The sequence below is a fragment of the Myxine glutinosa genome, chromosome 4 (genome assembly GCF_964187855.1).
Source record: "Myxine glutinosa chromosome 4, kmMyxGlut1.1, whole genome shotgun sequence".
NCBI lineage: Eukaryota > Metazoa > Chordata > Myxini > Myxiniformes > Myxinidae > Myxine > Myxine glutinosa.
The window spans coordinates 148,712,051-148,737,186 of NC_136264.1; the positions used below are offsets into that span (position 1 = coordinate 148,712,051).

The 25,136-nt window shown below is 46.2% G+C and overlaps 3 protein-coding genes across 4 annotated transcripts in view; 1 reads left to right on the forward strand and 2 right to left on the reverse strand.

Moving 5' to 3' along the window:
• The window catches only part of ATP1B1 (ATPase Na+/K+ transporting subunit beta 1), a 34,870-nt gene extending 26,729 nt beyond the window's left edge, over positions 1-8,141 (reverse strand). The window contains exon 1 of the mRNA XM_068113719.2: positions 7,698-8,141. Coding sequence (XP_067969820.2) covers positions 7,698-7,797 — 100 coding nt within the window. The 5' untranslated portion in view covers positions 7,798-8,141. The remainder of the gene's footprint in view (positions 1-7,697) is intronic.
• A 1,476-nt stretch (positions 8,142-9,617) lies between these two features.
• On the forward strand, positions 9,618-15,633 carry DPT (dermatopontin). The gene is made up of 5 exons (XM_068113749.2): positions 9,618-10,773; positions 10,990-11,132; positions 11,434-11,559; positions 13,796-13,900; positions 14,904-15,633. Exons 1-5 carry the CDS (start codon positions 10,597-10,599, stop codon positions 14,962-14,964), a joined length of 612 nt encoding a protein of 203 aa, XP_067969850.2. The 5' UTR covers positions 9,618-10,596; the 3' UTR covers positions 14,965-15,633.
• A 1,515-nt stretch (positions 15,634-17,148) lies between these two features.
• LOC137425368 (putative ATP-dependent RNA helicase an3) overlaps positions 17,149-25,136 on the reverse strand; it is a 76,836-nt gene continuing 68,848 nt past the window's right edge. For both annotated transcript variants that reach the window (XM_078776590.1, XM_068113737.2), the window contains 2 exons: positions 18,188-18,285; positions 17,149-17,933 (listed from right to left, as the gene is read on the reverse strand). In XM_078776590.1, coding sequence (XP_078632716.1) covers positions 17,884-17,933; positions 18,188-18,285 — 148 coding nt within the window. In that variant the 3' untranslated portion in view covers positions 17,149-17,883. The remainder of the gene's footprint in view (positions 17,934-18,187; positions 18,286-25,136) is intronic.

Here is a 25,136-nt window from a genome sequence, read left to right on the forward strand (position 1 = left end):
CCCAAATATTCCTACAAGTCGCACAAGATCTGCCTGCAACCCTCTTATGGTTAAACTTCTCTCAGTGCTCTACCCAGTGCTGTTCTAGCTTCCTTGCTCTTCTCTCAGTGCTCTACCCAGTGCTGTTCTAGCTTCCTTGCTCTTCTCTCAGTGCCCTACCCAGTGCTGTTATAGTTTCCTTGCTCTTCTCTCAGTGCTCTACCGAGTGCTGTTCTAGTTTCCTTGCTCTTCTCTCAGTGCTCTACCCAGTGCTGTTCTAGTTTCCTTGCTCTTCTCTCAGTGCTATGCCGAGTGCTGTTCTAGTTTCCTTGCTCTTCTCTCAGTGCTCTACCCAGTGCTGTTCTAGTTTCCTTGATCTTCTCTGAGTGCTCTACCGAGTGCTGTTCTGGTCTCCTTGCTCTTCTCTCAGTGCTCTACCCAGTGCTGTTCTGGTCTCCTTGCTCTTCTCTCAGTGCTCTACCGAGTGCTGTTCTAGTTTCCTTGCTCTTCTCTCAGTGCTCTACCCAGTGCTGTTCTAGTTTCCTTGATCTTCTCTGAGTGCTCTACCGAGTGCTGTTCTGGTCTCCTTGCTCTTCTCTCAGTGCTCTACCCAGTGCTGTTCTGGTCTCCTTGCTCTTCTCTCAGTGCTCTACCGAGTGCTGTTCTAGCTTCCTTGCTCTTCTCTCAGTGCTCTACCCAGTGCTGTTCTAGCTTCCTTGCTCTTCTCTCAGTGCCCTACCCAGTGCTGTTATAGTTTCCTTGCTCTTCTCTCAGTGCTCTACCGAGTGCTGTTCTAGTTTCCTTGCTCTTCTCTCAGTGCTCTACCCAGTGCTGTTCTAGTTTCCTTGCTCTTCTCTCAGTGCTATGCCGAGTGCTGTTCTAGTTTCCTTGCTCTTCTCTCAGTGCTCTACCCAGTGCTGTTCTAGTTTCCTTGATCTTCTCTGAGTGCTCTACCGAGTGCTGTTCTGGTCTCCTTGCTCTTCTCTCAGTGCTCTACCCAGTGCTGTTCTGGTCTCCTTGCTCTTCTCTCAGTGCTCTACCGAGTGCTGTTCTAGTTTCCTTGCTCTTCTCTCAGTGCTCTACCGAGTGCTGTTCTGGTCTCCTTGCCCTTCTCTCAGTGCCCTACCGAGTGCTGTTCTAGTTTCCTTCCTCTTCTCTCAGTGCGCTACCCAGTGCTGTTCTAGTTTCCTTGATCTTCTCTCAGTGCGCTACCCTGTGCTGTTCTGGTCTCCTTGCTCTTCTCTCGGTGCTCTACCCAGTGCTGTTCTGGTCTCCTTGCCCTTCTCTCAGTGCTCTACCCAGTGCTGTTCTAGTTTCCTTGCCCTTCTCTCAGTGCGCTACCGAGTGCTGTTCTAGTTTCCTTGCGCTTCTCTCAGTGCCCTACCGAGTGCTGTTCTAGTTTCCTTGCTCTTCTCTCAGTGCTCTACCCAGTGCTGTTCTAGTTTCCTTGCTCTTCTCTCAGTGCTCTACCGAGTGCTGTTCTAGTTTCCTTGCTCTTCTCTCAGTGCTCTACCCAGTGCTGTTCTAGTTTCCTTGCTCTTCTCTCAGTGCTCTACCGAGTGCTGTTCTAGTTTCCTTGCTCTTCTCTCAGTGCGCGACCCAGTGCTGTTCTAGTTTCCTTGCTCTTCTCTCAGTGCTCTACCGAGTGCTGTTCTAGTTTCCTTGCCCTTCTCTCAGTGCTCTACCCAGTGCTGTTCTAGTTTCCTTGCCCTTCTCTCAGTGCTCTACCCTGTGCTGTTCTAGTTTCCTTGCTCTTCTCTCAGTGCTCTACCGAGTGCTGTTCTAGTTTCCTTGCTCTTCTCTCAGTGCGCTACCGAGTGCTGTTCTAGTTTCCTTGCTCTTCTCTCAGTGCTCTACCGAGTGCTGTTCTAGTTTCCTTGCTCTTCTCTCAGTGCTCTACCCAGTGCTGTTCTAGTTTCCTTGCTCTTCTCTCAGTGCTCTACCCTGTGCTGTTCTAGTTTCCTTGCTCTTCTCTCAGTGTTCTACCCAGTGCTGTTCTAGTTTCCTTGCCCTTCTCTCAGTGCTCTACCCAGTGCTGTTCTAGTTTCCTTGCTCTTTTCTCAGTGCTCTACCCTGTGCTGTTCTAGTTTCCTTGCTCTTCTCTCAGTGCTCTACCCTGTACTGTTCTAGTTTCCTTGCTCTCCTCTCAGTGCTCTACCGAGTGCTGTTCTAGTTTCCTTGCTCTTCTCTCAGTGCGCTACCGAGTGCTGTTCTAGTTTCCTTGCTCTTCTCTCAGTGCTCTACCCTGTGCTGTTCTAGTTTCCTTGCTCTTCTCTCAGTGTTCTACCCAGTGCTGTGCTAGTTTCCTTGCCCTTCTCTCAGTGCTCTACTGAGTGCTGTTCTAGTTTCCTTGCTCTTCTCTCAGTGCTCTACTGAGTGCTGTTCTAATTTCCTTGCTCTTCTCTCAGTGCCCTACCCAGTGCTGTTCTAGTTTCCTTGCTCTTCTCTCAGTGCTCTACCCAGTGCTGTTCTAGTTTCCTTGCTCTTCTCTCAGTGCTCTACCCAGTGCTGTTCTAGTTTCCTTGCTCTTCTCTCAGTGCTCTACTGAGTGCTGTTCTAGTTTCCTTGCTCTTCTCTCAGTGCTCTACCCAGTGCTGTTCTAGTTTCCTTGCTCTTCTCTCAGTGCTCTACCCAGTGCTGTTCTAGTTTCCTTGCTCTTCTCTCAGTGCTCTACCCAGTGCTGTTCTAGTTTCCTTGCTCTTCTCTCAGTGCTCTACCCAGTGCTGTTCTAGTTTCCTTGCTCTTCTCTCAGTGCTCTACCCTGTGCTGTTCTAGTTTCCTTGCTCTTCTCTCAGTGCTCTACCCTGTACTGTTCTAGTTTCCTTGCTCTTCTCTCAGTGCTCTACCCTGTACTGCTCTAGTTTCCTTGCTCTTCTCTCAGTGCTCTACCCTGTGCTGTTCTAGTTTCCTTGCTCTTCTCTCAGTGCTCTACCCTGTACTGTTCTAGTTTCCTTGCTCTTCTCTCAGTGCGCTACCCAGTGCTGTTCTAGTTTCCTTGCTCTTCTCTCAGTGCTCTACCCTGTACTGTTCTAGTTTCCTTGCTCTTCTCTCAGTGCTCTACCCTGTGCTGTTCTAGTTTCCTTGCTCTTCTCTCAGTGCTCTACCCAGTGCTGTTCTAGTTTCCTTGCTCTTCTCTCAGTGCTCTACCCAGTGCTGTTCTAGTTTCCTTGCTCTTCTCTCAGTGCTCTACCCAGTGCTGTTCCAGTTTCCTTGCTCTTCTCTCAGTGCTCTACCCAGTGCTGTTCTAGTTTCCTTGCTCTTCTCTCAGTGCTCTACCCAGTGCTGTTCTAGTTTCCTTGCGCTTCTCTCAGTGCTCTACCCTGTGCTGTTCTAGTTTCCTTGCTCTTCTCTCAGTGCTCTACCCTGTACTGTTCTAGTTTCCTTGCTCTTCTCTCAGTGCTCTACCCTGTGCTGTTCTAGTTTCCTTGCTCTTCTCTCAGTGCTCTACCCTGTACTGTTCTAGTTTCCTTGCTCTTCTCTCAGTGCTCTACCCTGTGCTGTTCTAGTTTCCTTGCTCTTCTCTCAGTGCTCTACCCAGTGCTGTTCTAGTTTCCTTGCTCTTCTCTCAGTGCGCTACCCAGTGCTGTTCTAGTTTCCTTGCTCTTCTCTCAGTGCGCTACCCAGTGCTGTTCTAGTTTCCTTGCTCTTCTCTCAGTGCTCTACCCTGTGCTGTTCTAGTTTCCTTGCGCTTCTCTCAGTGCTCTACCCTGTGCTGTTCTAGTTTCCTTGCTCTTCTCTCAGTGCTCTACCCTGTACTGTTCTAGTTTCCTTGCTCTTCTCTCAGTGCTCTACCCTGTGCTGTTCTAGTTTCCTTGCTCTTCTCTCAGTGCTCTACCCTGTACTGTTCTAGTTTCCTTGCTCTTCTCTCAGTGCTCTACCCTGTGCTGTTCTAGTTTCCTTGCTCTTCTCTCAGTGCTCTACCCAGTGCTGTTCTAGTTTCCTTACTCTTGTCTCAGTGCTCTACCCAGTGCTGTTCTAGTTTCCTTGCTCTTCTCTCAGTGCGCTACCCAGTGCTGTTCTAGTTTCCTTGCTCTTCTCTCAGTGCTCTACCCTGTGCTGTTCTAGTTTCCTTGCTCTTCTCTCAGTGCGCTACCCAGTGCTGTTCTAGTTTCCTTGCTCTTCTCTCAGTGCTCTACCCTGTGCTGTTCTAGTTTCCTTGCTCTTCTCTCAGTGCTCTACCCTGTGCTGTTCTAGTTTCCTTGCTCTTCTCTCAGTGCTCTACCCTGTACTGTTCTAGTTTCCTTGCTCTTCTTTCAGTGCTCTACCCAGTGCTGTTCTAGTTTCCTTGCTCTTCTCTCAGTGCGCTACCCAGTGCTGTTCTAGTTTCCTTGCTCTTCTCTCAGTGCTCTACCCTGTGCTGTTCTAGTTTCCTTGCTCTTCTCTCACTGCTCTACCCTGTGCTGTTCTAGTTTCCTTGCGCTTCTCTCAGTGCTCTACCCAGTGCTGTTCTAGTTTCCTTGCTCTTCTCTCAGTGCTCTACCGAGTGCTGTTCTAGTTTCCTTGCTCTTCTCTCAGTGCTCTACCCTGTGCTGTTCTAGTTTCCTTGCTCTTCTCTCAGTGCTCTACCCTGTGCTGTTCTAGTTTCCTTGCTCTTCTCTCAGTGCTCTACCCTGTGCTGTTCTAGTTTCCTTGCTCTTCTCTCAGTGCTCTACCCAGTGCTGTTCTAGTTTCCTTGCTCTTCTCTCAGTGCTCTACCCTGTGCTGTTCTAGTTTCGTTGCTCTTCTCTCAGTGCGCTACCCAGTGCTGTTCTAGTTTCCTTGCCCTTCTCTCAGTGCGCTACCCAGTGCTGTTCTAGTTTACTTGCTCTTCTCTCAGTGCTCTACCCAGTGCTGTTCTAGTTTCCTTGCTCTTCTCTCAGTGCTCTACCCTGTGCTGTTCTACTTTCCTTGCTCTTCTCTCAGTGCTCTACCCAGTGCTGTTCTAGTTTCCTTGCTCTTCTCTCAGTGCTCTACCCTGTACTGTTCTAGTTTCCTTGCCCTTCTCTCAGTGCTCTACCCTGTGCTGTTCTAGTTTCCTTGCGCTTCTCTCAGTGCTCTACCCTGTGCTGTTCTAGTTTCCTTGCTCTTCTCTCAGTGCGCTACCCTGTGCTGTTCTAGTTTCCTTGCTCTTCTCTTAGTGCTCTACCCAGTGCTGTTCTAGTTTCCTTGCTCTTCTCTCAGTGCTCTACCCTGTACTGTTCTAGTTTCCTTGCCCTTCTCTCAGTGCTCTACCCTGTGCTGTTCTAGTTTCCTTGCTCTTCTCTCAGTGCTCTACCCTGTGCTGTTCTAGTTTCCTTGCTCTTCTCTCAGTGCTCTACCCTGTGCTGTTCTAGTTTCCTTGCTCTTCTCTCAGTGCTCTACCCTGTACTGTTCTAGTTTCCTTGCCCTTCTCTCAGTGCTCTACCCTGTGCTGTTCTAGTTTCCTTGCGCTTCTCTCAGTGCTCTACCCTGTGCTGTTCTAGTTTCCTTGCTCTTCTCTCAGTGCGCTACCCTGTGCTGTTCTAGTTTCCTTGCTCTTCTCTCAGTGCTCTACCCTGTGCTGTTCTCGTTTCCTTGCACTTCTCTCAGTGCTCTACCCTGTGCTGTTCTAGTTTCCTTGCTCTTCTCTCAGTGCTCTACCCTGTGCTGTTCTAGTTTCCTTGCTCTTCTCTCAGTGCTCTACCGAGTGCTGTTCTAGTTTCCTTGCTCTTCTCTCAGTGCTCTACCCAGTGCTGTTCTAGTTTCCTTGCTCTTCTCTCAGTGCTCTACCGAGTGCTGTTCTAGTTTCCTTGCTCTTCTCTCAGTGCTCTACCCAGTGCTGTTCTAGTTTCCTTGCTCTTCTCTCAGTGCTCTACCCTGTGCTGTTCTAGTTTCCTTGCTCTTCTCTCAGTGCTCTACCCTGTGCTGTTCTAGTTTCCTTGCGCTTCTCTCAGTGCTCTACCCAGTGCTGTTCTAGTTTCCTTGCTCTTCTCTCAGTGCTCTACCCAGTGCTGTTCTAGTTTCCTTGCGCTTCTCTCAGTGCTCTACCCTGTGCTGTTCTAGTTTCCTTGCTCTTCTCTCAGTGCTCTACCCTGTGCTGTTCTAGTTTCCTTGCTCTTCTCTCAGTGCTCTACCCAGTGCTGTTCTAGTTTCCTTGCTCTTCTCTCAGTGCTCTACCGAGTGCTGTTCTAGTTTCCTTGCTCTTCTCTCAGTGCTCTACCCAGTGCTGTTCTAGTTTCCTTGCTCTTCTCTCAGTGCTCTACCCTGTGCTGTTCTAGTTTCCTTGCTCTTCTCTCAGTGCGCTACCGAGTGCTGTTCTAGTTTCCTTGCTCTTCTCTCAGTGCTCTACCGAGTGCTGTTCTAGTTTCCTTGCTCTTCTCTCAGTGCTCTACCCTGTGCTGTTCTAGTTTCCTTGCTCTTCTCTCAGTGCTCTACCCTGTGCTGTTCTAGTTTCCTTGCTCTTCTCTCAGTGCTCTACCCAGTGCTGTTCTAGTTTCCTTGCTCTTCTCTCAGTGCTCTACCGAGTGCTGTTCTAGTTTCCTTGCTCTTCTCTCAGTGCTCTACCCAGTGCTGTTCTAGTTTCCTTGCTCTTCTCTCAGTGCTCTACACTGTGCTGTTCTAGTTTCCTTGCTCTTCTCTCAGTGCTCTACCCTGTGCTGTTCTAGTTTCCTTGCTCTTCTCTCAGTGCTCTACCCTGTGCTGTTCTAGTTTCCTTGCGCTTCTCTCAGTGCTCTACCCAGTGCTGTTCTAGTTTCCTTGCTCTTCTCTCAGTGCTCTACCCTGTGCTGTTCTAGTTTCCTTGCTCTTCTCTCAGTGCTCTACCCTGTGCTGTTCTAGTTTCCTTGCTCTTCTCTCAGTGCTCTACCGAGTGCTGTTCTAGTTTCCTTGCTCTTCTCTCAGTGCTCTACCGAGTGCTGTTCTAGTTTCCTTGCTCTTCTCTCAGTGCTCTACCCTGTGCTGTTCTAGTTTCCTTGCTCTTCTCTCAGTGCTCTACCCTGTGCTGTTCTAGTTTCCTTGCTCTTCTCTCAGTGCTCTACCCTGTGCTGTTCTAGTTTCCTTGCTCTTCTCTCAGTGCTCTACCCTGTGCTGTTCTAGTTTCCTTGCTCTTCTCTCAGTGCTCTACCCAGTGCTGTTCTAGGTTCCTAGCTCTTCTCTCAGTGCTCTACCCTGTGCTGTTCTAGTTTCCTTGCTCTTCTCTCAGTGCTCTACCGAGTGCTGTTCTAGTTTCCTTGATGTTTGTCCCACTGTCTGTTCCCCCCTTGCCCTTCCATGAGCCTCGCTCCGATAAAGAAAAAAAACAATTCACATTTGCTAACGTCGTGTTCGTCCCATTATGCGGAATTTCATATTCATTTTGAAATATGTGAAATGTTTTTCGAAGTTTTAAGGTTTAAATGAATTAACCCTTTCAGGGAGGAAGAGTTCTTGCTTTGCTTTTCTCCTCTCTCAGTCTCGTTGAAAACCTTTGTGTTTCGATTGGAAATGCAACTCAAACTTGCAGATGTAACTTCTGTCGTGCTTCCACTGGACGTGTTGCATTGGGGAGCACGCCATCCAGTGAGCTCGTTAAGCCGGCTGTCCAGTTTGAACTTGCAGAACCGAGATATCAAAAACAGATATTTTTTCAATGAAAATCAGAGTTATGACCAAATACATCATGTCGACAGATCAGCTTAATGATTAGATTAGCTTAGATAAACTTAACGGGACACCAGGACACTCAGGTCCAAACGAGCGACCTCTCGGTGTACCTGCAAACCACCAAGCTCTACAATACCTACCCCAACTGTTCGAAGTCCTTCCCAAGAACTCTTTGGTGTTTGGATTCCAAAGAAACACCTTCAAATCGGCCATGCGTTGTGGTTTTTTGTCCCCGGCCATGATGACGAGTCCAGCTCAGTAACTCGTCGTCCTCGTACGATGATCGATCTCGGTGTCTCTGAGCCTGTCTCGGTGTCTCGGTGTCTCGGTGTCACGCTCTCTACTGAGAGATGCTCATACAGGGCGTGGACGAGGAGCCCCAAACCCTGTGATGAGTGAACCTCCCCTGCCCGGGAGCTCATAGTCCATGACGCAGGTTAATCATCAACGGGTTCACCTGTCTCCCCGTGAGTCTCTGGATTCGTGGTTGTGTTTCATGGATCCTTCACTGTACCTCATTTAACCTCATTTCGGAAGCCAGATCCGTTTGGAATGCCATGAATGGTTTCCTGATAACGTCGTGTAATCCAAAGCAATAAATTAACCCTTTCATAACGTAACATTCAATGTCAAGATGTTTTTTAATGGCGTTAGGACACGAACTCACTGAGGGTGTTAATAAATAAATAAATAAATCTTTCCTGGAGGTAAATTTTCATGGAAGTTGCTGCTTCGTGTTGATGTTGTCTCGTATGCATCTTGTGACTGCTGGTAGCATCATTTTCTGGAAGCACCCCTGTGCTGCTGATGCAGTGCCCGAGCTGTTACCAAACCACAACTGCGCAAATGAGACGTGCATTTATTACGTACGCAAATATTTGACTCCTCCTCCTCACATCGGCTACAGACACTCCCATTTATTAGACCCGCCCATTTATGTCCCTCACTCCAATCTCCTCCCATTCCTTATTTCTCCTCCTCTCCATACTCAGCCCATCCTCCATCGCCAGGTATGGAATAGTTGTTATAATGAGCACATTTTGGTAACTGCACTCGAAGCCGTAAGAGTTGTGGATTCATTCACTCAATGTTGTTTGTACTGTGGGTATATGGAGAAGGAATTACTATTGTTAGCTCCGCCACCAATGGTGGATGGAGGTTATGTTTTCATCCGTCTGTTTGTCTGTCCGTTTGTTTGTTTGTTTGTGAACAAAACATCTCAAAAGGTTATGAACGGATTGGGACGAAATTTAGCAGAGATGTAGCGTATGTGACAAGGACGAAATTATTAGATTTTGTTGAAGATCCGGATTCGGATTCGGCTACTAGAATTTTTAGTGATTCTTCACCATTGGGAGATCGGGCAAAAAACGATACATAGCAGGATATCTCAAAAGGTTGTGGACAGATTTGGACGAAACTTGGTGGACAGGTTGTGTGTCTGACAAAGACAAATAGATTCGATTTTGGTGAAGATCTGAATGTGGATTCGGATATGAGAATTATTTAATTTTCTAAGTGATTCTTCACTATTGGGAGATGGAGGCCAAAAACGATACAGAGCAGGATATCTCAAAAAGTTATGGATGGATTTGGACGAAACTCGGTGGACACTTTGTGTGTGAGACAAGGACGAAAAGATTCGATTTTGGTGAAGATCTGAGTATGGATTCGGATATGAGAATTATTTAATTTTTTACGTGATTTTTCACCATTGAGTGAAATGGGCAACCAGGTGGAGGTATGTTCTCTACTGAGTGCCGTTCTTGTTCCGTATGCAGCTGTATGGTTGCTGATTGCATCATTGCCGAGAGTGCGGCTGATGCAGTGCCCCCTTTTTCCAGTAAGTTAACCTTGTTCAAGAGACTTATTCATCCTTTTATGTTGTCCTGTACAGTAGCAATGGGGACGTTACAGGGACCAGTAAGACCGATCTTGCTCGCAGTTATATTCACTGCGGATTCCATGGTAACCTCCGTTCGAGCAAGACGAGTCACAATATGACAATTGAAAGCACATGCGAGGAAGTGAAAACAACATTCCCCTTAACCGGCGCTTTCAGAAGCCAAAACCAAGACTTCATGGCCGGGGAAGAACGTGTGGCATCGGCTGCAAAACGCATCGATGAAGACTGATGATGACCCCCGTTCGCTCCTTCACTGTTGGGGGTGAAAAACATTTTGACCCCACCGACCCTCGTAGACCAGGCCGTGGCCGACTACAACAGTAAGTGCAGCAGCAGCACTCCTCTCATCTCCTCTGAAAGTGTTGCTCTGGATCGTGTCTCAGGAAATCTTCCAACACCGTGGTTCCGAGTACTTGCCAGAAAACGAGGCGCGTTCCTAATGAGATCACACATCACAATCCTCAACAAGCTTCAGCAAAGCCGACAAGCCACGGGGCTCTAGATATCCTGGGCGTTCGGCACATTTGTGGATGTGCGTGACGAGGCCCCGGGTAAGCACCCCGCCACGTGAGATCAACCGTTGAAGAGAAGACATCGACGGGTCATCGGCAAAAGGACACTGCGCAGCCACAAAAACCAAGAAACCAACAACCAGCTTCGATAAATCGTTTTCGGCCTTTAATAACATCGAGTTATTCCATGTCTCCTGTACGTAGGAAGGTACGCGGAGGAGACATTGCACCGATTGCAGGGAAAACATCAGTCGAGTTGGGAGAATGTTTACATTTTGACAAACAAAATGGCCAGGCACCACCCTGAAAGGTTGTCAGGCAAGGATACACAGGTGAAGGCCAAGTCTGTAGATTATAAATAGACGCAAGAAGAAGACTTGTCTTGGAATGAGAGTTTAATAAGGAAAAAGAATAATTCTAATGATAACTGCCGAGACTTTGGCTCGGCAAAATGAGCTAACAGAGGTACCGGAAGCCAAGACTGGCTCTCCACGCTTGGCTGAGAGGCCCGGCCTTGCATATGGTAGCCAGATGGAAAGTTGGAGAGAGGCTTTTATTAATCATAAAAATAAGGAGAGAAAAAATCCCATTGTTAGCCACCCTCGCACATGAAAAGCTGCCATGGCCGGCCAGCCACCTTCTCTTTCTTTCCCAGCGTTGTTCTTCGCTCTTGGATTGCTTGTGCTTGTCGGGTCGCCAGGAGAGGCACGACCCGAACCCAAGCCTCAACCGTCGATCTACGTGCCGTGGGTGAACCAGTACCGACAGAGATTCTACTCTCAATGCCCCCATGGACAGGTACGTCCATTTTGCTCTTTTACAAGCACTTCTTCCTTTACGTAACCTTAATTCCACTCCTTCATATGTCAATCACAGTTAAGTGTCAACTCGGAGCAACCGACCCTGTCTCCTCTATTTTCTCAACTTGAGCCTGATCCGTCGTTAGCAGGAGCATTTTGTTTCTTGTGTTTCTAATAATTGGTTTAACAGAGGCTTTTCCTCTTTCTCAAACAGATTCTGAGCTCTGCACTGAGTTTCTTTGATCAGGACGAGGGACGAGACAGACTCTGGAGCTACGGGTGTCGCCGACCTCCATCCTGGTTAGGCCCGGTCACCGAGTGCTTCTGGGAGGACTACAACAGAGCTGGGCAGCAATGGTGAGGAAACAATGTTTGTTATTCTTTTTATAGTCACAGGCTGTAATGGAAGATCTTGTCCATGTATTGCAAGTGTACCTTTACATTCATTATATAAAGACATGAGTAGACATTAGACAAATGCACTCTACCGAGGTTGTGAACCTGGAATCCCAACATCATGAGCAAAGTACTCAGGTGGGAAAACCAAGCAGGAACGCCAAAGATAAATGATTTGTGCTCGGAAGGCAAAGCAGAGAGGTCGACCGAGCACAGCAAGTCGAACGGTCGATGATTCGGAGCGTTTGCCATTCTTCCACAGGAGCCAGCGGTGTTCAGGCGACGCCATCGTCGCCGGAGTCCAAAGCAATTATTTTGAAGCGGTGCTGGACCGGGAGTGGCAATTTTACTGCTGCAAGTTCCGAGATACCTGCCCCACCAGTTGCTGGTGCGTTAAAGCATACTTTACTGCTTCGGTAGTTTATCGTTAGCCCATTCCTCGCCGTCCTCATACATGTGTGATGGAAATGATTTTCATGGCATGGGTTCAAAATCCAAATGGGATAAGCATGGGTGCATTGACTGTTACACTGAACACACCTAGTTGGTGAACCCACTCCAGGCATTAACAACACTTTGTCGCATTGCTTTGTTTTTCTTCCTTTGCCAATCGTCTTATCATCCACGGCTCTGAACTCCGTCTCCTGATACTCCATCCAAAGTACACCTCCTCACAAGGGACAATATCTATATTGCACACAACATGGCACAACTTTTAATCTCTTTTCAACCTCTGTCCTCCTTACATTCTGGTGTTCTTCAAAGGAAAACTTTCATCGAACACTTTAAGTTCCAGGAAAGGCAAGCTGATTTGAGATTATTGCTGTTCTGATGTTTACACGTTTAAAATACCAGAATGATTTGCATCGCCACAACTACAATCATGAGACAATATGAAGAATCCAGGAACAGACTCATTGCTCAGTTTCTCAGCATCAGAAGTCAACGACAAACCTATGAGCTTACTTACGATCATCAGCAAGGTCATGTAATCAATCACCACAGTTGACACGAAATCCTTCCTTTTCCCCAATGGCCTAATCTCAGATCATCAGTTCAGTTTTGGATCTGGTCACCCCATCTTGGACATGCTGCTTCTGCTCTCCCAACAATGGATGGAGGCCCTCAATGTCAGACATGAGATCAGGCCCGTCTCTCTGGAAATATTTCGAGCTTTCAATGCAGTCTGCAACCCCAGCTTGCTCTCCAAACTTTCTGCCCATGGTATCCAAGGCCAACTCCATACATGGGTTACTGACTTCCTCTACTCTTGTAGCCAATGTGTGGCTCTCAATAGAATCCTTTAATCTCCTTTCCCTGTCAAGGCTGGAGTACCCCAAGGCAGAGTTTTGGGACCAGTCCTCTTCCTCAACGCTCTGGAAAATCCTCTTTATCCATTTGCTGATGACTCCACCCTCTGCCGTGACATCCCTCATCTTTCAAACACACCTCTTCCGTCTCTTCAGACCTTGACAAAATCACAAGTTGATTAAACACTCCTGATAAACCAGTGTACTTTAACATGAATGTAAGTCAATCCTGACAAATCTCACACTTTCACTCTGTCTCTTCAAAAATACCATCTGGCAAACCCTCCCATCTACTTCCTTAATAATCCTCTTGAAAAGGTTGACTCACAAACTTTTGCACTTCACCATCAGCCATGATCTTTCTTGGTCAATCCACATATCTAGGTTTGTCTCGAAAACCAGTTAGGGCATCTTCCGTTCTACAAAAGGTCTTTCTTTGGCACATCTGAACTTTTATCCACCTACAAAGCCTTCATAGACAGCTTGTTGGAACACCACTTTCCTGTTGGGCTGGCTGTTTTGCTCAGTTCCGTTGAAACCAAGGCCTTCAATTTTTTTGGAATTTCCCACGATGAAGCTGAATCTCTGGGCCTATCACTTTCACATCGCATAGAGATAGGTAGTCTCTATGTCTTCTACCACCTCCTTGCTGGTGTTGCACATTCTACCCTTGCCATGCTCGACCCACTCCTCCTGTTTTCCGCAGGTGCACACTGTCTGCCGGCAACCTTCTTTTGGTTAAAGTTCCAAATTCCAGGCTCACTGCTCACCTCCACTCATTTGTTCCCCTCCTCTCTCACCTGTGGAAACGACTCTGTCAGTTTGTTCAATCTCATTCTTCCCTACAGGACTTCAAGACGGTTATTCACCACCACCTCAGGTCCATCCATCCATGACCATGATCTTTTCTACCTCCAATCTCTCCCCTACCCCCAAGTCCCCTTCCTTTCAGAGTTTCCAGGTTTCTTGATTCTTCTCCCCTTCATGTTGTAATTAAATTTTAAAAAATTGTTATATTTCATCCCCCATTTTCCCTTCTACTTCGGTGATTGAGAGATTGTAGCTGTAGCCATGTTGCCCCCCCCCCCCCCATGTCGTCCTCCCCTTGCTCTCATTCTTCCCCATGTGTTTTATTTGTCCAAGTTTCCCTCGATTTTGTCTCTCGACCCTGGTGTTGGTTTTGACATCCATAACGATGATTTAGAAACAGGAACAGTTGCCAAATTGTACAAAGATGCTGACACCATATTTAAAGATGGGGAGGATTGGGGAAGGTTTCATAAGGTATATCCAGCATGACATTTGTGTGTTTAGGATGACCACAGATTACCCTTCGTACCTGACCGAAGACATGGAGTTTTACCTGGAACACGGATACTACATCCATGGAGCGCAGTCCACCTTTGGCCCAGTGGAGCGGTAAGTAGGTCATATAAGTCAATACCTTCATAGATATGGAAATGAAGAAAATAGACATATAATAAAATAAATCATGCTTAAAAAAAAACAAAAAACAGAAGTTACAAATGTAAGAACTCAGAGAGGTTGCATAACTTCGGTGTTATTTTTTGAAGTCATGAATCATGATCAATGGGCTCATGGAGGAGAGCTGTGCATATGACACGTGTAGGATGTGAATATATTAGACATGTTTGCATGAATTTCAGGGACACTGGGCAAGACAGTATGTGGGATTTGAACTCGGGATCTCAGCATGAGCTGTTCTTGAATGGGAACGCCCAACAGGCCAATCAAAATGGCTTGTAAATCTCCAAAGCACCTAGTTTCAAATGTCATTTGTTGCAATGTTTATGGGACTTTCAAAGGACAAATGTCATTCCCCATCCCCAAACTTTGGACTTGTGGACAAGTATTTACTCGCTCATTTCCGGCTACAACTACCAAAAAGAACTACCAAATTGCAGAGGCAGCATAAGCTCCAAGGGTGTTCGAGTTGTATCCATTAACCTTTTAGGCCACAATAAGGTATCAGGAAAGAACTAAACTGGCAATTTCAAGTCACGACCAGCACAACATTGTTGGCCTACCTAAACAACTCCTGATGCTGGAATCACAGGTTCAAATCCCACACATCTAGCAGTTTATGTAAAAGTACACCGATCTGCCCCAAATGTGTACAAGTTCCACTATGAGGTTCGGCTCAGGCTCTGATGGTCCAAGAACAATTGTTTTTCCAGTCAAAGTACTGGGTGGATAAAATGGAGGGATAGAAAATAGTGCTGGTTTTAGCTGTGCAGCCCTCCTTTAGTTAGCACAGTGCAAGTTGGCATCAGGGGACTTAGCTCACCAAAGGACGCGAACCATTTGGAGTGCTGAGATTTTTGAGCAGAACAAATGGTTCTTTGTTGAAACTTTAGAAACTTCGTCGTGGCCTAAACTCATTGCATTTTGCTTGTTGCAGAGACCGCCAGTGGAAGTTCATCTTGTGCCAAATGTCCACAGCCGCCTGCATCAGACCCTGAATCGAGAGCATTGGAACACCGCACACTCGTTTAAAATGAGATTTTGCAGATGGACACGGATAAAAAAGAAAAACGGTGTATAGGGACAATTTATTGGCATTCCACACTCGGCCGGTCATCTATAACCTATAATGCCCTGGGCACTGGGATCTCAGCATCCCAGTGATGCCAGTATACCATCTACCCCAATGCATTTCATTCCAACAGACACTGCAAATCGACACTGGTTCGAGCACAGCAATGACTTCGATATGGTGCAGTAAATGCGATAAGCACACAGCTTGTTGCATCCAAAGCCTTTACTTTAAGGTAAGGTTAAATCCCTGCAGGTCTTGCATTTATCCTTTGCATGGCACCTGCTAGGTTCAACTCCCGAGTTTTGCTATTTATAATCGTCAGAAGAATAAGAGACACGCACAAATTGATAGCGACATCGAAACAAAAATTTCAGCCTCAGCCATTTTAACGACATCATTGATCTAACAATTGTTTTCTCATCCTCTCCACCCACTCTGCTTTTGCCTGTGTTCCATATCATTTACAAGTGGTACCTTTATGCTTTGCAGGTTACAAAACCATTTCAGACCATGCCTCAAAATAGCTTTGCTGACATATATTAATGCATCATTTGGCAAACTGAATAAAGATCAAAATATATATTCAAACGAATCCTGGAAGGTAGGTGATGTGAAAGTCTTATCGCTAGATACAAGAAGAAACTTATTTACCTTCCGTAATGCGTGCGGCCCTCACATTCCGAAATGCATTCAAAAGCGTTTTAATAGCAAAAGCGAAAGGTAGGAGTGGAGAAACCGACATGTTCAAATATCATTGCACAATGGTTAGAGAAGCCAAGGATAAAGCAGCGAATGGAAACCGTTTCACGAACCATCAAACCTGGCTACAAGGAAAGGCCTCCGAAGCTGCAGAATTGTCCACTTTATTCTTTCACGTAAAACTACAAAACAAGGAACACATCGCAGGCAACTGGCAGTTGGCAAGACCAAAAGGAGGAGTAAAATGGGCTCAGCAGATACAGGTCGGTTACAAAAGGCTGAAAAAAGCAACGAATGGTGTTGTGCCAAAAGGAAAATAAACAACAAACGAACAAAGGAAACAGTATCAAAGAAGGGTTAGGACATTTCTTTGAATTATTCGCATGAAAAAAAAAGGAGGACAGAAGGGGATGAAAAATGAAAGTGACAGAGTAAATAAGTGGCAATCTGTTCTGCACCAGGAGGAAGTATTCGAAGCTCAAATGGATGTGCATATCGAGGGCTTTTTGGAGCTAGCATCAGACAAACAAACATCTGCCTCATACAATACATATGACTGTCTGCTCTGGCGGTTTAACTTGAGAGTCCTGGTAGTGATAAAGGGAAGCGGTGGAGGAAGTGCTCGAAGAGTACATCGGTGCTTGGAGGCACGAAAATAAACAAAGGGCGGTGGAAAGCAGTAAACCAAGGGCACGGGCTCGGTAAAGGTCACATTGAACAAAAAAAACAAAACAATCCAATGCATGTTTTGGTCAGGGTCGTAAAGCAACCCCCCCCCCCCCCCCTCCACCCCCATCCATCCTCTCCCCCCACTCCCGATAGTACCGTGCTATATACAATCGCCTGGTCCCACCAATAAGACTCCCAAGGTGGTGGCCAGACCAATGCTCCAGGTGGCCACATGCCTTTAAAGTTTAAAGTATTACATTAGCCACTGACTTGCACCCGCCCGACCAACCTCCCTCCCTCACCCAACAGCCCCCCGGGAATTTACCGTAACCCACCCCCAAACACTTTTATTTATTTAAAATAAAAAAAACGAAATAGCAAAAGAAGAAAAGTAAAGCAGAGCAGAGCACGCTGTGTGTACAGCAACCATTTTGCTTAAGAAACAGCAGCCTGCAAACTGGAGACGAAAGAAGAAAAAAATATAGTTCAGGAATAAAAAATATAAACTTCCAACATCCGATTAATGTACACAGCCCAGAAATCTGCCGAACTGACATCGTTACGCTTCCCGAAGAGTAAGAACGTGTGTGTAGGAACTGGTTTTGTGGCACAAAGAAAAGACTCGAGGAAGAGCAACGGAGCAAACAAAGAATACCTCAGAATAGACAAATGTGTGATCAGTACGAAGTGACCCTTTGCATCATCGCCAAATTAGCATTTCAAACTCACCTTTTGTGTGTTTTCTTTTTGTATTTTTTTTTTTTTTTTTTTTGCAAACGAGCAAAAGCAATTAAAAAGCATTTTCGGAGAACAGGAAGAGTCTGCATTCACATGTGATTGCAACGGCAAATGAACTTGCGATGGAAATAGAACTGTTGCGATACTGAAGTGGCTTAAATCAAAGCTGACAATTTTTTATGCCCGTTCACCTTTCAGACGAGCAACTCGAGGCAGGTGAAATAAAATTAAAAAGGCGAAAGAGGAGCAAACCGTCAATGGCAAAACGAGCCGCGCTTCTCTCACAGCGCATGAGGCGCCATTTTGGAAATGGAGTCAACTCGATTACTACACAGAGCCACCAGCAAACTGTGGTCAAAACAAAACGAAAGAATAAACGAATCTGGGTCCGACTGCAGAATGTGCAGCCATAACAATGAGACAGTCTTGCTCTCCCATCTCCCACTCCTGCCACATCCGACGACGACATGGCGAGGGACGAGAGCAACACCTTCCGTGGAACTATGGCACAACTTCACCTGGTCCCTTCAAACGGAACAGGCGATGTGCACGAAAAAGGTGTAAACAAAATTTTTAAAATATCACAAGGAAAAGGTGGAACAATTCCACCAGGTGAACACCAGCGATGCTGTGACTGGCCGAGGGCAGCGCAAGGACGTCTTGGGATCATTGGGTTGTTTGGCAGGAAAGGTGAAGAGCTTGTGTGTGGTGCCAAGAGTTGGCACCGGGTTCCGCTTTAGTTGTCCCACCAGTCCACCTGACCACGTGATCGATCTCCACCGAAACCTATCACGTTTTAGAGATGCAAGACAGAAAAAGTCAATTACCTTTAACATCCACGTGGTACAATACAAACCCCATGCAGTGAATGACAGATATTTCTAAAAAAAAAAACCCAACAAAAAACAACAACAGTAATGAATGCACGAGGAATTAATAAACAACTAAACTGCACACAATCGCAAGGCCGGCAAACGAGCAAAGCTGCAGCAGTGACCACCAACAGGTGACAAACATTCCAGGATGCACTTGAAAGGTACCTGAGGATCTGCCTCCCATCGAAGGCCCCTTTCGGGCTCCAGCAGGGTTATTGGACTGGCGGTAATCCCGACCACCAAAGGCTCCGGCTCCAGCACTCCTGAAAAGTGGATGGATGTAAAACGGTCAGTCATATTATATTGATAAAGATAAAAAGTGGGCTGGCAGGATAACAAAGAGGAAAATACGCTGTCCAGCCTGAGTGCAAATCCCGACCCAGCTATAAAGTCATCCTGGTGTTTCGCAGGCAGGGCGATTCATAAATATGTGCCGTCCCTTGGATGATAACCTGGGCTTCCCATCGACCAGCAATAGTGGGTGGATGTTAAAGATCCCACAGTGTTTTTGGGGAAGAGTAGACTAGCTATTGCCGGGAATCCTGAACAAATTCCAAATCCCTGCCTGAACAAATTCCAAATTCTCTAGTCTACAGGGGGCACTCTGCATCAGTGGCACAGCCATGTGATGTGCTGCATACGAAAGGAGAATACAAATAAACAACAACAACAAAAAAACAATAGGAGTAGACTTCTCCTGCATTCATAGGAAGATCAAGGGCTATGGTTGGATAAAAAAATAAATAGTTGACCCCAGATAAAACCACATTAATTGGCCTTCAGTCCTCAATCGGGTCTTATGCTTATACCTGTGTTTTTATGACTTCATTGTCCCACATGCGGACATGAGGCTCGTTTGCACGACGTGCTTGAGGGCTCCGAGTGCTTCTGCTCACTGAGGATCTCACCTTCAAAAGTGTTGCGTTTACATTCTGTACGCCTGGCCATCTTAGCTGCTTAACGTGCAGTGCAAACGAACCTTTTCTTTGTTATCAATGGTGATCTCAAGCTTGTGGAGGAGCTTGTATGTGTAATGTATTTGGGAGGACGACTCGGCCATCCTTGTGCTTTTACATGAATTACAATGACTTGGACCGGTGTGTACGGTGTGTACCCTGGTTAGAATAGGTACACCGTATCCCTGCGTGTCGTAAGAGGCGACTAAGAGGGTTGGCGTCAGGAAGGGCATCCGGCCATAAAAATATTGCCTCAAAAAGAGAACCATGACAATTACAACTACATATGGGCAGGGTACAGCCCGAAGTTGAGATCGGTTTCTGAGGTTTGGAATATGGAATGTAGGGACAATGACAGGGAGATCAGGAGAAGTGGTGGAAGTATTGATCAGAAGAAGAGTGGACATATGTTGTGTGCAAGAGACGAGATGGAAGGGAAATGGTGTGAGAATGGTGAAGGGTAGGCAGGAACAGAAATACAAGTTTGTGTGGCAAGGGTGCCCAGAGGGCGTGAACGGTGTTGGTGTCCTGTTTTCTGAGGAGTTTGTAGACAGTGTTGTGAGTGTGACTAGAGTGAGTGATAGGTTGATGATGGTGAAAATGATGATTGGAAAGCTCCTGGTGAACGTCATCTCGGGATATGCTCCGCAGGTTGGTCGGAGCGATGAAGAGAAGGACAAGTTCTGGTGTGCGATAGAGAAGCTGATGGAAAACGTGAAAGATGAGGAAGTTGTTGTGGTAGGAGGAGACCTAAATGGACATGTGGGAAGGAGTATGGACGGTTTTGAGGGAGTTCATGGGGGTTAAGGATATGGTGGGAGAAATGGAGAAGGTGAAAGGATTTTGGAGTTTGCTGATGGAGCTGATTTGTTGATTTGTAATACTCAGTTCCAGAAAGGGGATAATAAGCTTGTTACATACACGTCAGGTGGGTCGTCGACAACCGTTGACTACCTGATGGTGCGTAGGCGAGATAGGGGGCACCTCCGGGACACAAAGGTGATCCCGGGGGAGGAGGCTGTTTCACAGCACCACTTGGTTGTCTGCGACATAAGGGTGAAAGGTGCGAGGAGAGCTCGGCGGGTGAAGTACCAACCGAGAATGAAGGTGTGGAGGTTGAAAGAGGTGACAGTAAGGGAGGCATTAAAAGAGAGGGTGAGTAGGGTAGAGGATGCTGTGGTTGAGCTTGAACGTGGTTGGATGTCAATGAAAGATAGTCTGTTGGGAGCCGTTGGTGAGGTATGTGGATGGACAAAAGGACCACCGAGGCACTCGGAAACATGGTGGTGGGATGTTGAAGTTGGAAAGAGGATTGATGAGAAGAGGAGGAAGTTCAAGGAGTGGCAGAAGGCGAAGGGTACAGGAGCAGAAAAAGCAGAGCATGAAAGTTATAAGGCAGCCAGGAAGGCTGCAAAGAAAGAGGTAGCAAAGGCGCAGGAGGCATGTAGGAAAATGTTCGGAGAACGCTTGGATTAGGAAGAGGGTCAGAGAGCGGTATTCAGGATTGCAAAGCAGATAGCGAAAGAGAGGTGTGATGTGATGGGGGTGAGTTGCTTGAAGGATGAAGTGGGACAAATCGTTGTGGACCCAGATGGAATTAAAGGAAGATGGAAAAGATATATGGAAATGCTGTTGAATAGAGAATGAATGGGATGGCAACATAGCGAGTAACCCAGTTTTAGGACTGGCAGAGAAGATAACTGAGAGGGAAGTTGAGGAAGCGATAAAAGCAATGAAGAGTAGAAAAGCGGGAGGGCCGACGGGAGTTGTGGGAGATATGTTGAAGGCAGCAGGAAGTTGGGGTGTGAAGAGAATGGCAGAGATCTGTAATCTGGTGGTGAAAGAAGGTTGCATTCCTGTGGATTGGGAACTGAGTACCCTCGTCCCTCTATACAAGGGGAAAGGTGACCCTCTGGAGTGTGGCTCGTACCGAGCGATAAAGTTATTGGAGCATGGAATGAAGGTATTGGAAAGGGTGTTGGAGATGAGGATAAGGGAGAAGGTGAAGATCGACGAAATGCAGTTTGGATTTATGCCAGGAAGAGGAACGACAGACGCGCTCTTTATTATGAGGCAGTTGCAGGAGAAGTACATGGAGAAGAGGAGGAAGTCGTTTCTTGGGTTTGTTGATCTGGAGAAAGCATTCGATAGGGTTCCACGCGAAGTATTGACATGGGCATTGAGGAAGTTAGAAGTGGAGGAATGGTTGATCAGAGTAGTGATGGACAATGTACAAAAGAGCCCGCACAGCTGTAAGGACGAAGGACGGGAACAGTGGTGAGTTTGAGGTGAAGGTGGGAGTGCATCAGGGGTCGGTACTAAGTCCACTACTATTTGTAGCTGTGATGGAGGTGCTGGCTCAGAACATAAAGGAGGGTTTACCTTGGGATTTGTTGTGTGCAGATGATCTGGTGTTGATTGCGGAAAGTATGGATGGACTGAAGGAAAAGATGAACAAGTGGAAGGAATGTATGGAGACAAAAGGTCTGAAGGTGAATATAGGAAAGACGAAGGTGATGGCAAGTGGTAAAGCATGTGGTGAGGTGGAAAGAACTGGGAAGTGGCCATGTGCTGTGTGCAGGAAGGGTGTCGGAGTGACCTCCATTCAATGTACAATGTGCGCTGAGTGGGTTCATCAAAAATGTAGTGGTCTGAGAGGGTCATTAACCAGTGTGGCAGCTACATTCAAATGTAAGGTGTGCACAGAGGGAGCTGCAGATGGAGGAAATGTTGCGTTGGATCTTGGAGACGGCGTGAAGCTGGAAGGTGTGAAAACATTTTGCTACCTCGGAGACATGCTGAATGGAGAAGATGGATCAGACTCGGAAAAGGTTGCTCGAGTGACATGTGCATGGAAGAAGTTTCGGGAACTGAGTGGCGTGCTGATGAGGAGGGGAGTGTCGTTGAAGCTGAAGGGAAAGGTGTATGCTGCATGTGTGAGAAGTGTTATGATTTATGGGAGCGAGACATGGGTCATGAATGTAGAGCAGCAACGAAGGCTGGAAAGGGTGGAAATGCGAATGGTTCGGTGGATGTGCGGAGTATCGTTGAAAGAGAGGAAGACAAATGATGAATTGCGAAAGATGATGGGAATAGAGCCTGTGATTGATGCTGTGAAGAGGAACAGGTTGAGATGGTTTGGTCATGTGTTGAGGAAGGATGAAAGTGACTGGTTGAGAAGAGTGATGGAAATTAATGTGGAAGGAAGTGGAGGACGGGGAAGACCGAGAAAGACTTGGCTAAAGATGGTGGAAGAAAAAATGCGGGCAAGGGGGTTAACAAGGAGAGATGCAGAAAATAGGGCAAAATGGAGGAGATTGTCATGGGGACCGCAAGGCTAACCCCCGTTCTAGCAGGGAAAATGGCCTCAAAATGCATGTTGTTGTTGTTGTTGTTGTATTGTCCCACATGCCTGGGTTTTTATGACCCTGCTGACAAAATCGCCGGAGGCATTACGTTTTTGGATTGTCTTTCCGGCTGTGAGAGGCTTTTGTTCCCGCTATAACTTGAGAATAGCTGAAGGGATAATATTAGTATTAACCCGACCATAAAGCTGAAGCTGAAGTCAAACTTGGCACAATTATAATGATACAAAGATAAACTGATTTGATTATGGGGTCAAGAGATTAGAGGTCCCGTTTGGTAAAAATTCTGTTACCGAGCTAACTTGTGAACCAGTGATGGGATTTTGACCAAATTTGGTACTGTAGCACGATAATACTTTGCTCCAGTCTGTTTTCTTTTTGTCAGTTCATGGGTGGAACTTCCCCCATTGAGGGAGGGGCTACACCCATTCTGGGAGGGGCTTCAAAAACAAATCTCCACCATTTTGTTTGCTCTGCATACCTCTGAGGCTCCATGTGCCTCTGGTGTCCATTTTAAGACTGAATGAACACGTCTTCTATCATAACAAGTTACCTTTTGAAGAAACATAGGTACATTTTAATTACAACTCAGGCAAAGGAAACAAGGTAATGTATGTTTTGGTCGGAGCGATCGTGGCAGGGGTCTATTATACACCGCCCAGATGATGCGTTTTCATAATGGAGGAAGAAAATCGTGGTCTTTAATTTTAAAAAAGGAAAACTTTTGGTTTCGCATGAGTTTGAGGCAGAATCGTGTTCATGTCCAGGGTTAATAAACAAACAGTATTCACGTCTGCATGGACATGTAATTCACATATTTGAAATAAATAAATAAACACAGAGGGGAAATTGCCAAGAGATATTTTTTCGTTCTTATTTTAGAAGTTACGTGCACGTACACTTTAAATAAGTTTATTTGAAATCTTTAATTAAAAAAAAGTCATTTTGTATGCTGCGACGAAAAGAGTAATTTTGGTTTTCTCCGGCCAGAAAGGTGTGAAGTATTGCCCTTATACACCGTCCACAAGACTTTTTCCCCAGAGACTTTTCCATTTGAGCTGTATTCTTTATACAGTGGTCACCATAAAATGTTTCATTCGTCAGATGTAGTCACAATAAAAAGTTGCAATTATTTGGTACTTTGCACATGTGGAGAGGGGCAGAGCTTCGTTTACGTGTCGCCACTTACTCGTGGTAACTTGTACGTCACGTTTATAAATATAAAAATAACCACCTTTAGAGGCCATTTTTCCCCGCAAAGCGGGGGTTGGCCTTTTTCTGGGACCGTGGTAGTTGTTGTTTTTCGGTCCCCTTTTTTGAAGCAATGTTTTACGGCCGGATGCCCTTCCTGACGCCAACCCTTTTTGCCACCTTTAACGACAAACAGGGAATTACCAGTGAACTGGCACTCAATTAGCCGACCTCGGAAAGTATGACAGGCTGAGTCAACCCCCCTGGCGTTAATTCAGCGATCGACCAGGATTCGAACCCAGGATCCTAAGCCGGCACCCTAGCCGCTAGCCCAACACCAGGGCCACCAGGGATTGTACGTCACGTTTGAAACTGCCATTTCCAAAATGAATAAAAGAATGAGGGAAACAGAACGAGACCCTCAATGAACGTCGTGATCCTCTCCCCTTCTCCTCTGTGTGTGATCTTCTCCCCTGTGCAGTGTGTGTGATGTAGGGGTTGGAGGGTGAAGGGATGGGGGGGGGGGGTGGGTAGGGGTAGGTTTTGAGCTCTTGAAGTCACATTTTGCAAACTTGGTACAAGTATTTATTTTTATGGCATAACCCATAGGGCAAAGCAGTTTAGAACAGTGTTTGTCTGTCCGTATGTATGTAGGTCCCCTCAAACGTATACCAATCAGAGCTGAGAATCTGTTCACATGACAGGGTGATGTGATTATGTCTGATGTCATTACGGTGTAAAATACCTGACTCCACACCGACATTTTGATTCCAATGTGGTTCATGCCAAACATATCGTCGAACCTGTCATATATCACAATCGCCATGTTCTACCTTTACATTTTTCATTCAGTGTGAAACACAAACAAACCGATTGTTAAAATGACCATCAAATATCGAAAGCATAGAGACATAGATGTTACGGATCTTCCAACGACACAGTACGTATAAGTACCTTAGGCTTCATGCCCCACCTTTAGGCCGCTTTGGACAAATTAGCCCAGGTTTCTTAATGCAGTAGTGTTGTTTTCGTAATAATAATAAAAATAATAATAGCGTTAATACTAATAACATAGTAAATATAATCGTAACACTGCAATCCCGTTGTCGTTATTGCAAAGTTTCTACATTGAAGCGGTGTATGGTTTATCTTATCAACTTCAATGATAAGCGGTGTACAGTACCAATAACACGGAAGTAAGGAATTAGCCTCGGATTTTTGACATTAATATAATTTTCAGAATAATGATAACATAACGTTAATATTATAGTAAATATAATCGTAACACTAATCCCTTTGTAGTGACTGCAAAGTTAGTGGAGGTTAAAAGATATCATCTTCTATATATTAAAGTAGCGGCAGTTTTGTGTCCGGCCGTCGCGCTACGTCATTGCGTCAATGATGTCATTACGACGGCTGACTCCACCGACCGACATTTTAATTTACAAGTACACCTGCTCACTACGGGAGCAGCAGGAAGGGTCATTCCTCTTTGGGGTATATATATTACAGTCTCTTTATGGTCGGGTCTCAAGAACATTGGGCGAGTCATTGACCAAGTTTCTTGTTCAGAGATCGCCAAGTGGTTTAAGCATTCGAGCA

Excerpts from the sequence above, each read along its gene's own strand:
- DPT (XM_068113749.2), top strand. The coding sequence starts at position 10,597 with ATGGCCGGCCAGCCACCTTCTCTTTCTTTCCCAGCGTTGTTCTTCGCT. Across the intron at positions 10,774-10,989 it reads CTCAATGCCCCCATGGACAG|ATTCTGAGCTCTGCACTGAG; the intron begins GTACGTCCATTT and ends TTTCTCAAACAG. Across the intron at positions 11,560-13,795 it reads ACCTGCCCCACCAGTTGCTG|GATGACCACAGATTACCCTT; the intron begins GTGCGTTAAAGC and ends TTGTGTGTTTAG.